The sequence below is a fragment of the Balaenoptera ricei genome, chromosome 15 (assembly GCF_028023285.1).
Source record: "Balaenoptera ricei isolate mBalRic1 chromosome 15, mBalRic1.hap2, whole genome shotgun sequence".
Taxonomy (NCBI): Eukaryota; Metazoa; Chordata; class Mammalia; order Artiodactyla; family Balaenopteridae; genus Balaenoptera; species Balaenoptera ricei.
The window spans coordinates 49776862-49790446 of NC_082653.1; the positions used below are offsets into that span (position 1 = coordinate 49776862).

A 13585-nucleotide genomic window follows, 5' to 3' on the forward strand; every position below is an offset into this window, starting at 1 on the left:
TGCCCCAAGTCGTGACAAAGTAATGAGTCTGCCCTTGGGCATATCCAGGCTCTGATCGTCCAAAGGGCACGAACTGGTGAAGAAACAGAAGCTGCACTTCTGTGTGTGGACCAGCCGGCACTCTGAGGAGTTCTAAAAAAAGGAAACCACTCGACTAAGCCTAATCTTACTGAGTCACTGTGTTCACTGTTTTCTCAGAGATTAATATTCTCTGAGTAACAAAGTTCACAGTCAAGCTCGGAACTTCTGTTAGCAGTGGCTTTATTTGCTTCTTCCTCGGGACAAAAGAGTAATGATTAAATGAACCCTAAGTCAGCTTTCCACACACACTTCTGCAATGTGTTAACACTTATAAAAGTGTAAATGTGTTGAAAGCAGAGAATACCTGTGGTTTTATTCCTCAACAATGTCAGCTGAGGTCTCAAAACTCTTTGCAGCAGAATTACCTGGAGTGCTGGTTAGCAGGATTCTTGGGCCCCAACCTCAGGAATCCAAAAGTTCCCCTAGGCAGAGATATAAGTGACTATTAGCATTTCCCAATTTCTGGAGTCAAGTGGAGCGCTGGGAGCTGTTTACATCACATCACATCCCTGTGCTCGAAACCCTCCCAACGGCAGCCCCCCCCCCGCCCCGACATACCTGCACAGAGGAGCGGTGCAACTCATACAGGTGGGGCCACACGTCACAAGGTGAAGCCACAGAAAAGACCTTCTCCTTCTAGACTCCTGGCTCTACCTACAAAGCTGATTCTTGAAAAGGGCAGTCTTGGGCCCGCAGAGCTTCTCGGAGGCCTGTTAATGTACACTCACTAAAAGCACTGCTTTGCAGAAGAGAAAACAAATTCAAGATGAAAGAATGACAAGCAGCTTATCAGTAAACCAGTAGCCAGCACTATTTTCTAGATAATTTTGAAAGAAGTACTTTGATCAAAGCGTATCCTTTTTTGGCTCCCAAATAAATCAGAGAGGAGACAAAAGCCCGGCATTTGGATAAACATCTGGAATAAGAGAAAGACTCCCAACTTTTATACCAACTTTTTCATTCAATCAGAGGAGGAGGGAGCTGTGGCCTTAACGCTAATTGTCCGAAATACCCAAACCTCCACACCTAACCCCACACATGGAAGGCAAAATCCTTTATCCCCAATTCAGCCATGAATAATTACACGAGAGAGAAATTAAAAATGCTTCCTTTATTACATAAAGCCAGTACTGCTACTTCTAAATTCCACTGTTTGTGCATCTCTGTGTTGTTCAGTGTTACACCTGTGATGTGAAAGGCAGTCACTTCCAGGTGTCCTCAGCGTGGCTTCCCGCGGCTGTCGACCGTCACACCTGCTCCCCGCTTCAGACAGTCGGCAAACTACTCTAGGAAATTAAGAAGCTTGCCCAGGCCCCAGAGTAAACATAATGTTCTTCCAAACCTTATTGTACCAGAAGCAACACAGTTCTGAAGGAGACACAATTAAAGACATCCCGGTATCCCAGTCTGTCAATACACCACCTCACCATTTTCATCAACAAAGTGGATTACACTGGAGCCCTAATTTGCATTCGTTGTTACAAGACAGTGCACATTCTCCAGATTTCCAAGATGCAAGGTCACTCTCAGAACAGCCTCCCGACTAGACCAGCAAGCAGCTGCAGGTGCAGGAGCTGCTTCCTGTGTGCCAACTACGTGCATAAAGTAGTGCTGTGCAAGATCAGTGCTGGTTCTAAGCAGTCTCCACCACACGTCTGGTAGAATCTTACATCGTTTAGTAAGTACATTAGTGCTGTTACATGTTGTGAGGAGAATTATTTTCCATTATTCAGTTTAGCTCAACAGAGAAAAAAGAATTTGGGCCAAAATTATAACCAGATTATGACCAATTCTCTAAGCAAAAGAAACAAAGTAACTGCTGAGGTTAATGAAGATGCAGTAATTCTCTTCATGTGGCCTTGGACTGTTTTGTGAACTGCACTATTAAAAATCATGAGCTTAACAAAAATCTTTACAAGTCAACTAATCAAAACAGGCATTTGGCCAGTAAGAATTTAATTTCACACCAATACAACTTTAGAGTTTAGATTTATTTAGGGCCATTTGCACATGTTCATGGAATAGTTTACCCTAGCAAATGACAAGACAGCTCCCCTCAGCGAGTCCCTGGCCTAAACGTATCAGCTTTACTTACATAGCAAAAGGATAACATTAAACACGGAAGCTTTCAGTTTGTGGCACCGAGTGATGGTCTACACAGGGCATCCTTCAAAAGCTACAATTAAGGATCCACCTAGCTTTTCAGCAATACAAGCCCGATTGAGGTCTTCTGGCCCATTTGCTTGACATTCATGTTTTATGCCTAGGGAGGAAAAACAACAATTCTATTTAGAATTATGGCAGTAGCTTACCTATTTCTCTAAGATATCAAACCGTTTTAAACGACCAGTTCAAACATGGGTGGGAAAGCCGTGGCATATACAAACCACGGAATACCACACAGTGATGAGTACTCTGTAACCGCCTGCATCATCACGAATGACTCTCACAGACTAATGCTGACAAAAAGAAGCCAGACTTAATAGCGTATGTTCTAGACGGTTCCAGTCGTATAACACAAAATCAGCCAGAGCTACCTTATGCTGTTAGGAGCCAGGGGACTGGTGTCCCTGGGGGGAAGAAGTAGGGGCAGTGGTGTGAGGAGGGGCACCAGGAAGGCTTCGGGGCGCTGGTCATTAAACCAGGAAACAACTGTAATTCACGTACGCTTTTCTACAGATGCACTGTATTTCAGCAAGTTAAAAAGCAGGTCTAGGAATAATTTTTCTTGGTTTTTGAAATATACATAAACATATGAATTTGATGTTTTGATTGTACAGTTGATTTAGTCAACTGAATTGAGGAATAGGAGCACTTACAAATGGGATCACTTCTGCTCTAGAAAACAGGTCTCCAGTGGCACCACACAATACATCTAAGAAATCTATCACAATGAAGACTATGTGAAATGTTTTACTGATCACCTTCTCATAAAAATTACAACACCACACTGCACAAAAGGAGCTCAATTATGGAATCATATACAGTAGCTTCTCTGTAAACAGCTGCTCTCTTTTAAACAGCTGCACTTTCTGATTTTCCATAATTTTAAGACCATTTCTTAAGCTGCTGAAAGCACAGCAGGTCAGCTTTTGGACCACTCAGGACTGACTGGAGAAAGCCAGCGATGGTTTCACCAGGAAAAAAGGCACCAGGGAGACGGTCTTTCACATCAGCAGATCAAGTCCACGGAGCAGCTCCTTTACTGGAAGGCACCGCAGAGCGAGGAGGAGGAATCCACTCCGATGCCCTCTGGGGTGCCCTGTGCCGGTGCTGGAGCTAAGGGGTCACGTCAGAACACCAGTTCCCCGGCCGGTGCACACACTTCCAGGGGGCAGCCTGACACCAAACCAAGCACACAAGGAGCCTGACAAGGACTGAACGATGCAGGAAAGGAAGCGAGAATCTTGTTTCCCCAAGTAAAACAAGCTAGGGCAAACCTGATCTACTACAAGAATATAAAGATCAGTCACAGTAAAACAAACAAAAAGAAAACGACCCTAGGCCAAGCCCTTGTGACCGCGGCTCTCCCAGCTGTCTGCAGCAGCCACAAGAGGAAGGTAGGGGGCCACCTCTTCTACTGCGCACCTCCCGTTCACAGCTGGGAGAACCCGGCCCGTGGAGGTCACACAGCAGTCAGACGACAAGCTTAGCCCTCAGCGGGCTAAGGGCACTTGCCCCACGCTCTGTCCATCATGCCAACATCTCCTCCTGGCTGAAGACAGTAAGTGCGTCCAGGCCATCTCATCAGGATCCCACTCACCCAGCGGCAAGTCAAATATAACTGGCCAGCCCAAGGACTGAGGCCACTTTCCTTTGGACACAGATGAGTCTATAACCTAAAATCATACCATTCCAAAGAAAAGCCAGCAACAAGAGCAGCCCTTCCCATTTATGAACATTTCCTTTGTGCAACTTTGTTCTATCAACTATATTCAGAGGCAACAGCAAATTTATTACTTAGTATGACCAGTTAGTCCCTACCTGCCACGTGAGAAACTTGACAGCATCTCGAACTAGTTTCACACCAGCCTGAACAGGAGTACACACACAGCGTCGAGGGAACAGAATATCGAACACAGGCCTTTCGGCCCAGGGTGGCCTGCGCAAGGCAGAGACGTGCAGAAAGCCAGGTCAGCCTCCAGGGTTTTCCTCTAAACAAGCAGTGATGCCCTCCTCTGTGGTCGGGGCCCTCCAAGGAGAGTAAGGTGTTTCTTAGAAAAGGTGGTCCCCATGCCAGGGCTCACGACACAGCCGAATACCTGGCAGTCAACTAGACCTTACCTTGAAATTTCTTTTTGATCGCATCCTTGGAGCTCGCATAGATCATTTTACTTTTCAGAGGTGCTAGTTCTGGAGCCCTGGATACAGAAGCGCCAAAGAAGAAAAACACTGGTTTAGAGACAGTTCAATTTACATCTTGTTAAATAAACATCTGCAGCAGTGGGCAGGGAGGGTCCTCAGAATCTTCTGGGAGAGCTTCTCTAACTACACAATTTTTCCATTTCCGCTCCTCGGACTGTGGTGACTGAGCATATACAGAATAACTCAGGTTGACCAAGGCGGGGAAAAAGTTGAGGACCAATGATCAGAAATCGGTTAATGGCGCTAGAATAAAAGAAACAACACTGGATAATTCACTGTATGACCCAGCTGTTTTCTTGAAGATAATTGTTTTTCATTTGTATCAATAAAGGCTTGAGTTCAGGCTAATAACTACCACCTTTGTATGAGGTTTTTAATACTTTCTGGTGGAAAAGTTTCAAAATACAGAAAAGTACAGAGAATAATCTGTAAGTCAAGTATCTGCCACCCAGAATTAAGAAATGCTAGCAATTTTTGCTTCAGGTTGTTTTCTGGAAAAGAATGTATATAAAGTCCAAGTCCCCTTACTGCCCCTGCCCACCCGGTCCCTTCATTCACATCTGTTCCAGCAGCAAATTCTGACCTCAGGCACTCGTTTTCCATCTCAGTCTAACATAATAAAACATGTCACAAGGATTTCTTTTTCTAAGCTTAATGGCAATTCAGCAATCATTATGTCTTAACTGTTAATATAACTATTACCTTGTATTTACAAAATTTTTAGTGCCTCCCCCTCTTGAATGAATACTGGAAGCACAGCATACGCTTTACCATGTTCTTTACCAGCAACGTTGAGAGTAACAGAAATACTAACAATGCACAGAAAAATCTCATCTACTCAAACTGCACATCTACGAATGCATTGTCTCTCACTATACACCAAACCTCAGGCCTGCCTGCACTCCACACCACCACGATTCCATTTAGCTGCCATATTTCCAGGACGTTCCACAGTCATGAACACCGTGGCCCGGTGGGGCCCTCACCTAGTCTGCCGCCCACACAGCGGGCTGAGTCTCTTCTTGGGAACAAGGCGAAGGGCAGTTTCTCGGTCTCTCAGCGCATATTCCTCACAACTCTTGAGGTCCAAGGAGGGAGGCAAAGCCACAACAAGGACCTCAGATGCACCAGCTACAAAATTAAGTGGGTGCTTTTCTTATGCAAAATAGGTCAGGGACAAAAATAGCTTTAGCTGTTCTGATTTTACTCTAACCAGATCTTTAAAATACTTGAAGTAAGAGCCGTTCCCTGGGCCCTAAACAGAGCCTGTTATGGAAAACTCCTATAAGGTTTTATCTTTCTTTTAAAAAGTAATAATGCAAAAATAAGACACTGCACTAACACTGAATCTTCTCTTCTTCATTCTACTTTTATTTTCCAAATGTTCTTTAATAAGGATGTATCATTTTCATAGTGGATAAAAATCCAGGATAAAAAATAGTGCAAATGAAGGAAATATTAACCAATTTAAAAGCTTAAACCTTTACCTGCCATATCTGCCATTCAAGAGTAAATCCCAGAAGAGCCAGGGCTTTAGCTGTTTTTTTCACAGCTATTTTCCCAGCCCTAACACAATGCCTGGCATGTAGCAGAAATAAAAGTTTAAAGGATGCACCTTCATTCAACATGCTCAGTTTTAAGTCTCACTACTATCTTTATGCATTTGTGTCTGTGGCCGCCAGGCTCCTTCCACAGTGAGCGCCCAATACGTGCATCTGACGTCACCAGGTGCAGCCAGGGCTGCAAGGGACTGAGCTGAGGCCTAGGGTTACATTCCCTGAGACCTGAACTCTTTTGACTTCCCAGCCCCACGGTCCCACGCTGTTGGTGGCACACAGCTGAGAGTTAAGCCCCTCCTTGCCTTGCCCAGCTCAGGCCAGAGTCCAGAGGACACTCACTCCCCCCAAATCAGAGGCTGTTACCACTTCCCCCTTCCCCTTGGAAGCCAGAGAAGATTCTCACTGTGTAAGAATTCCATATCAAGGAATGTACTACATACAGTACAATTAGATGAGGAATACAGGGTGACTTTTAAGTCAAGCTTAATCTCAAATATGAACTTACTTGAAAAGACCAGGATAACTAATTTAAACAGCCTTTTAAGGCCATGTAAATCACTTTATAACACAGTTTCACTATTTACAGCAACGCTGTCCAATAAACAAGAGTTTTCTGCAGCGAAGGAAATGTTCTGTACCGGTGCTGTGCTACCTAAAAAGGTAGCCACTAGTCACATGTGGCTACTGAGCATTTGAAATGTGGTGATTCAACTGAGAAACTGAACTTCAGACTTTAATTTCAACAGCCCCAAGAGGCTAGTAGCTACCCTACTGGACGGTGTGAACGCAGAGCAAATTCCAGCTGGAGGCCACGCCAGCACCAACTTCAAAGGCAGCAAGCCACAGAGGCACAAGTGAAGTGGGAGGCTGGTTCCTGGCAGGGCGTGCTGGAGAAGAATCTGGTGAGGTGCTAAGCTAACAGTAAGAGATTAACTCTGAGATTCGCGAAGGTTCAATATTTCTAACAACACTTACCACAAAAAAAACATCAACTCCTCTTTCCTGGATTCCTTTGTTTCGAAGCTTGCATCATACAAAGCATAGCGACAATCTTTTTCAGGAAGCATTCCCACAAAATGCTTGAAAGGATCAGTTATGGTTACACCGATATCTCCAACCAAGATCTCTTTGCCTTCTTCTACAATGATGCACTTTTTGTCTGCACTGAGACAAAAAATGACAGCTTTCTTTCTTTTCTTGATTTCTTCTGGTGTGGAGCACTTCCGAACTTTCATGTCATAAAAAATGCGACATACTTCATCAGCAACTTGCACTCCTGAGGCCTAGAATGAGAAGGGGAAAAAAATCATAAGGAGGCTTACAGTTTTTATCATGCCAAATGCAAAACACTACGTAACTTCTGGTTTACAGACTGGCATACACTTAAATTTTTTAAGGTATATTTACCATCTAATAGGAAGACTAGAAAATCTGGGCTGCAAACACTAATTTCAGTCATTAAACTTTTAAAAAGATTACCTATCTAAGCCATTCATCACTCTTATGTGGGAGTAAGGTAAGATTCAGCCACAGCCGCTCCTCCAACCCTGAAACCTGGAAAACAGTGCTTTCTGGGGTGCTGAATTAGTTTCTTCTTACACAGGTTTGCTCAGAGCCCAGACTGGGGCCGTCATCTCCCCAGTTTGGGTGTTAACAATACCCGAAATTCTTTTCATAACGAATAATAGATGGTCAGAGTGGCTGGGTTGGGAAAATTCCACTCCTACAGCACATCCTTCGCTAATAAAAGAATTGAAAGGTCTTTGTTCTACTCACATGTCAAAATTATATGATTAATATCCAGTAACATATCAGTCACATACCTGTAAAATTTCATTTATAAAATCTCCAAGTTTTAAATTTAAATTAGAATAAATGAGACTGCTAGGAGACTAGATCATTACCGTTCCCACCGCAAGAAAAGAAATGATAATTATGTGATGTGATAGAAGTGTTAGCTAACCTACGGTGGTAATCATATTGCAATATATAAATGAATCAAAAATCAACACCTTGTAAACCCTAAGCTTACATAATGTTATATGTCGATTATCTCTCGATTAAAAATAAATAAATATTTACTGCTATAACAAAGAGGATAGCTTAATTTAGGATTATACTGACTACAGAAAATAACCTTTTACCATGTTATACTTGCTATTCCAAAATAAAGAAGTGGTTACATAAGATCTTGATAACCAAAGATCTAAAATCACTTTTTGATCTTTTCATCTTCTTTAAGGAATGTGCCATTTCCATTAACTTTGTAATTTTTTATGCTTCATTAACTACTTTGGTTTACATGTTAGCTTTCTAAAGCAAGAATTATAAACTTAATAGAATTTAAATACTAAACAATGCCAAAATGTTAACGATACCCAAAATTAACATCACGTCATTTGATTAAATATAAATGTGTGTGAGATGAAAAAATAACCTGCACACTAGGAAAAAAAATATTTGCAAATCGTATATCCAATAAGAAACTTGTATCCAGAATATATAAACAAACCTTATAACAACAATAAAAAAGACAACCCAATTTAAAAATGGGCAAGCGATTTGAATAGACATTTATCCAAAGAAGATTTTTAAAAAACGGTCAAGAAGCACTTGGAAAAAACGCTCAGCACCATTAGTCATTAGGTAAGTGCACATCAAAACCACAATGAAAAACTACTTCACACCCACCAGGATGGCTGTGGACAGAAACAAATGTTGGTGAGGCTGTTGAGAAACTAGGGCCCTTAAATGTTGCTGAAAGAACTGCAACAGTGGTGCAGCAGCTTCAGGAAATCATCTTGCAGCTCCTCAAAACATTAAACATGGAGTTAACACACAGCAACACCACTCCTCGGTGTAGACACAGGAGAAATGAAAACATATGTCCCTACAAAAACCTGTGCGTGAAAGTTCATAGCAGCATTATTTCTAACCGCCAAAAAGTAGAAAGAACCCAATGTTTATCAGCTGATGAATAAACAAAATGTGGCATATCCATACAATGGAATATTATTCAGCCATAACAGAATGAGGTGCTGATACCCGCTACACGACACATGAACCTTGAGAAGCACCATGCTAAGTAAAGGACCAGACATACGAGGCCACACTGCTCACAAGTCTATTCCCTGAAATGTTCAAAACAGTCACATCCGTGGACAGGAAGCAGATTAGTGGTTTCCAGTGGTGAAGGGGAGAGGGAATGCAGCGTGACTACTAATGGGACGGGCAACTTTTTGGAGTGATGGAATGTTCTGGAATTTGACAGTGGTGATGGATGCACAACTCTGGAAACATACTGAAAATCAGCGAACTGTACTTTATGATATGTGAATTATATCTCAATAAAGTTGTTACTTAAAAATGCACGTAAGAATTCTGGGGGTTAAAATACACAAAGACCCTAGCAGTTACTTAGTATTAAGGTAACTGGACTACTTAATCATCTCATTCATTAAAAGAGCTCACCTCAATCCCATCTAATCTAATCTACATCTAATCATAATCCACTTCAATCCTACCTCATCTAACCCTAAATGAACATTTTACTCTAACAAAGAGGAATATATAGAAAATTAAGGCTAGAAAACTACCTCCAAAGTTACACAATCTTACCGCTTTCCCATTTTTAAAAAATACTACCTTAAACCTTCTTTTACTGCTTTAGGAGTAGTATTGTTCTGATATTCACAGTTCATCTATGGAAAGCAAGTTAAGAATCTTTATTTTGATTTTTTGAATAGAGATGAATAAAATGTTCAAAGTGACAAAAATTAACAAGGAATTAGAAACAGACCCTAATTCCTCTAACTCCCTAGTCCATAACGGTGATTTGTAAATCACATTTGACTAACCCATCTTTAAAAGCATGAAGGAAACATTTGAAGCCTTAAATCCAACCAATTAATATTTGAATGTATCTGTCAATATCTAAGTGAAGTATTTCAAACAACACTCAATTCCGACTTGGAAATTAAATTAATTACATATCAGTAATTGAAAACAGAAAGTAAATGTGTATCCCGCAATCATAATGCAACTAACCTCAGCCAAATCTGGCTGTAACTTACAGGCACCTTAAAAGCCTCAGTAAGGAGGAATTTTGGCTTTTTTCTATCTGAAATGAGGAATGTGGAGGTTTCTGATGAGGGGAATACTACAGACATTTATGCTTGAGGACACTAACACCGAAGACTGTGAAGAAGAAGCTGGCAAAGACACTGGAAGCAGGAAGACCACTTCCGAGGCAACTGCCAATATCCAGAGAAAAAATCCAAGGACATTTCAAAGCAGAGCCAATACAGCTGAGTGAAACAGGAAGGAAGAGCATCAAAGACGACCCTGGATGGATTCTCCAGACTGGTGACTAGAAAGACTGATGGATAAACAGAAGGGGGAGGATGGGCACAGTTTAACACGTTAATCTTGAAGAATGTGCAAGACATCTAGGTGGAGATGACCAGTTAGTAACTGGAAACAGCACAAATCTAATAGGAAGGCTCCACTTAATCGGTATTTTGGACCAAAGTCAATACCACGGAGGCATATCATCATTAAGTAGCAAAAGAGAAACAAGTCAATGGAATTAAGAAGAAATTATCAGAAGGCTAAGAAGAAAAAGTAAGAAGGGGGAAAAGACCATCCTGGAAGCCAAGGGAGAATATTTCCAGAAGGGAGGTCAGCAATACCAGAAACTGTAAAGTTCGAGAATGACTGGAAACGGACCACTGGGCTTGATGACTGGGCCTCTGAGCATTTCAGGAGACGGAGGGATGGGCAGGAGTCCAGGGCGGCGGGCTGGGGATGCACAGGGAACTGAGGTACAGCAGACAGGATGGCTGATGGCGAAGGGGAGGACTGAACGCTGACTTCCAATGCATGGAAGTGGTCTTCCACTGGGGAGACGCGGCCACACTAACAGTTTAAGAGCTTGAAGGAACAAGAGAAAGAAAGCCAAACACTAAAGAAAAAGAAAAAAATACTAATATTAAGAACTTCTATTGTCACACACTTCTAAATCACCATTCTATGAACTAGCTACTATTACTGTTTGCATCCTACAGATCGGGAAATTGAGGCACAGAAAGATTAAGTAACTTGGCCAGGGTCACACAGAAACTGACAGAAGAACTGAGGTTTGAACTCAGGCGATTTGGCTCCAGAGGATACTTAACCACTCAAACAACAGAGTCAGAATCCTAACGAGACTGATGAGATGCAGGGCACAGATGGGGGAGTCAGTCTTAGGAAAGACTATGCCTTTATTCCTCTAAAATAGGAAGAGGGAGGGTAAAGATGATGGGGAGTTCCAAAGGGAATCCCCTAAGGACCAGCAAAGGGATCCGAGGACCCCACAGGTTCAGTGAGGTCAGAGAGGCAACGGTTGAGCAATCTGGCAGAAAGCAGATGCTGATGGAGGTGTTGGTGGAAAGGAAGGACTCTGCATTCTCCCGAGGTATCCACGCTTGAGGTTTCCATCACCTAATCCAAATGACTCGCACATTGTTCAGACTTCTGCCTTTCTGAGCTCACAGCCTTCACACCCAATTGCCTATCTAACATCTGCAGCTGGATGTTTCAAAGGGATCTGATGCTCAGCATGTCCAAAACCAGATACAAGTTGCTCCTTCTCATCAGTCTTCCTTTCCCAGTACACACCACCATCCCAGTTTCATATAAGCCCCAAACCTAAGAGACATCTTCAACAATCCTTTACCCTCACCTCACTTAGCCCTTTGAATTTCCAAGTTTTTCTCCAAGATACTCATTTCTCCCCATTTCTGTTGCCATTCTCCCAGCCCAAGCTACCACTGCCTATTACTGGAACTGTGCCAGTAACCTCTCAAGCCGCTGCAGGGGAGGGAGACGAGGACCTAAGTGCACCCAGGAAGACCACGTTCTCCAGCCTTTCTCGCAAGCTCAGCTGGGGCCACAAGACTGAGACCTGCTCAGTGAGAGGCGGGCACCGTGACAGAAAGCACTGCCAGCCCTGGCCCTTTAAAGCTGATCTTCAAGCTCTGCCTTCCCCTGCAAAGATGACCGTGGCAGACACACTTCAAGACAGAAGAGGGCTGCCCAACCCCACTGCGCTGCACGATAGAGATAAACCTTTATTATTAGGCCACTGATATTTGGCGTTCAGTTTGTCATCCCAAACACAACAGACTGCTCACGCCCCCCGTGATCCCCTCCACTCCCCCAATTCATCCTCTGCACTGCAGCCACAGATCTGGAACAGGAATCCCATCACCGTGCGTAAAGCACTTCAGTGGCGGCTTTCCACTGATCTGCGGGTGAAATAGCAGTCACTCTTCGGCAGGCGTGACCCGGCCCCGCCCACCTCTGCAGCCCTACCTTCCAGCACCCGTGCGCAGAAGTTCAGGAAGCTCACTACCCGCCTTCTGTCAGTTGTCTGCATTCAGGCTCCCTCCCGGCTCGGGGCCTCTGCTCACTGTGCCTCATTCACTCTGTACACCTCAGATCAATTCTCACTTGGAAAACAAGTGGTTTGGGTCAAAACCACTATCACGCACTTCCGTGAGATCATATGCCTCTAGCCCACAGCACTTACTACAGTCTTGATGTCCTACCTTCAAGATTACTTGACTGTCTCCCCAAAGGGGCAGTAAGCTCCTTAAGACTATGTGTCTGTCTTGTTCACTTTTGTGTTCCCTTGAGGAAATCAAGGATAAATCAGACCCTCGAGGAAGTGTACTGATAGTGGAGAAGATAAAGAGCACATATAGTGCTTCAATACTTGGTAAAACGTTCATTATTCCTTGATAAACTCCAACAGAAGGGCGTTTAAAGAAGGTAGAGATCAAACTGGGACAGGGAGGGGACGCAGGTAAATCAAGGAGAGTTTCGCCTGGAAGGTGACTTAAAGCACTCCAAAATAAGGGGGCTGAAAGGATGAAAAGACAGTTCCTGACAAACAGAACGCAGTTCGTCCAGTATGAGAGGAGGAAACCAGGATGTGGAGTGGGTTCGGGGGAGAGGCCACCAACGGCAGGCCCAGGAGTCTGGAGGCACTGGGTATTTTTTGGAAAATGCACGAAGCCATGCATGAGAGAGCCAGGACAGGAGGAGACTGGGGCAAGGAGACCACCTAAAGGCCACTGCGGTCGGCAAGGCCGGGCCCATGAGGCCTCCACCAGCGTGGCAGGCACAGTACAAGGAAGAGGAGGTGCAGACATGCCCTGTGCTCCACAGCCGCTGGCTGGGAAGGGAAGACAGCGAGGAAGCAGACAGAAGCAAGTGTTCATCCAGGTCAGTGACCAGGAGGCTGACTGATATCACCAAATGCTCATTTTCTCTCATCTTCCCACTGTGGTGGCTTTAGGGGCTTCGATGTTAGACAAGTACGATTTCTTTATGACTAGTAACACTGTAATACTAACTTCTGCCCTTGAAAGTAATTTAAAACATGCATGAGGCAACATGTACATTAGATTCAATTGTAATGAATAAAATATGCTTGAATTTGTGAGACCTTGGTTTACTTAGTATATACTTGGAATACACTTGATATGGAAGATTAAACAACTGGTGCCTAGACTCTTGATAATGATTTTTAT

At 43.4% G+C, this 13585-nt stretch overlaps 1 protein-coding gene across 1 annotated transcript in view; it reads right to left on the reverse strand.

Annotated features, from left to right (window-relative positions):
• Positions 1-1173: 1173 nt before the first annotated feature.
• Positions 1174-13585, reverse strand: part of DSTN (destrin, actin depolymerizing factor) — a 37874-nt gene continuing 25462 nt past the window's right edge. Inside the window, exons 2-4 of the mRNA XM_059896587.1 lie at positions 6981-7288; positions 4366-4442; positions 1174-2344 (exon numbers count right to left, since the gene is read on the reverse strand). Of these exons, the coding sequence (XP_059752570.1) occupies positions 2235-2344; positions 4366-4442; positions 6981-7288 (495 nt within the window). The 3' untranslated portion in view covers positions 1174-2234. The remainder of the gene's footprint in view (positions 2345-4365; positions 4443-6980; positions 7289-13585) is intronic.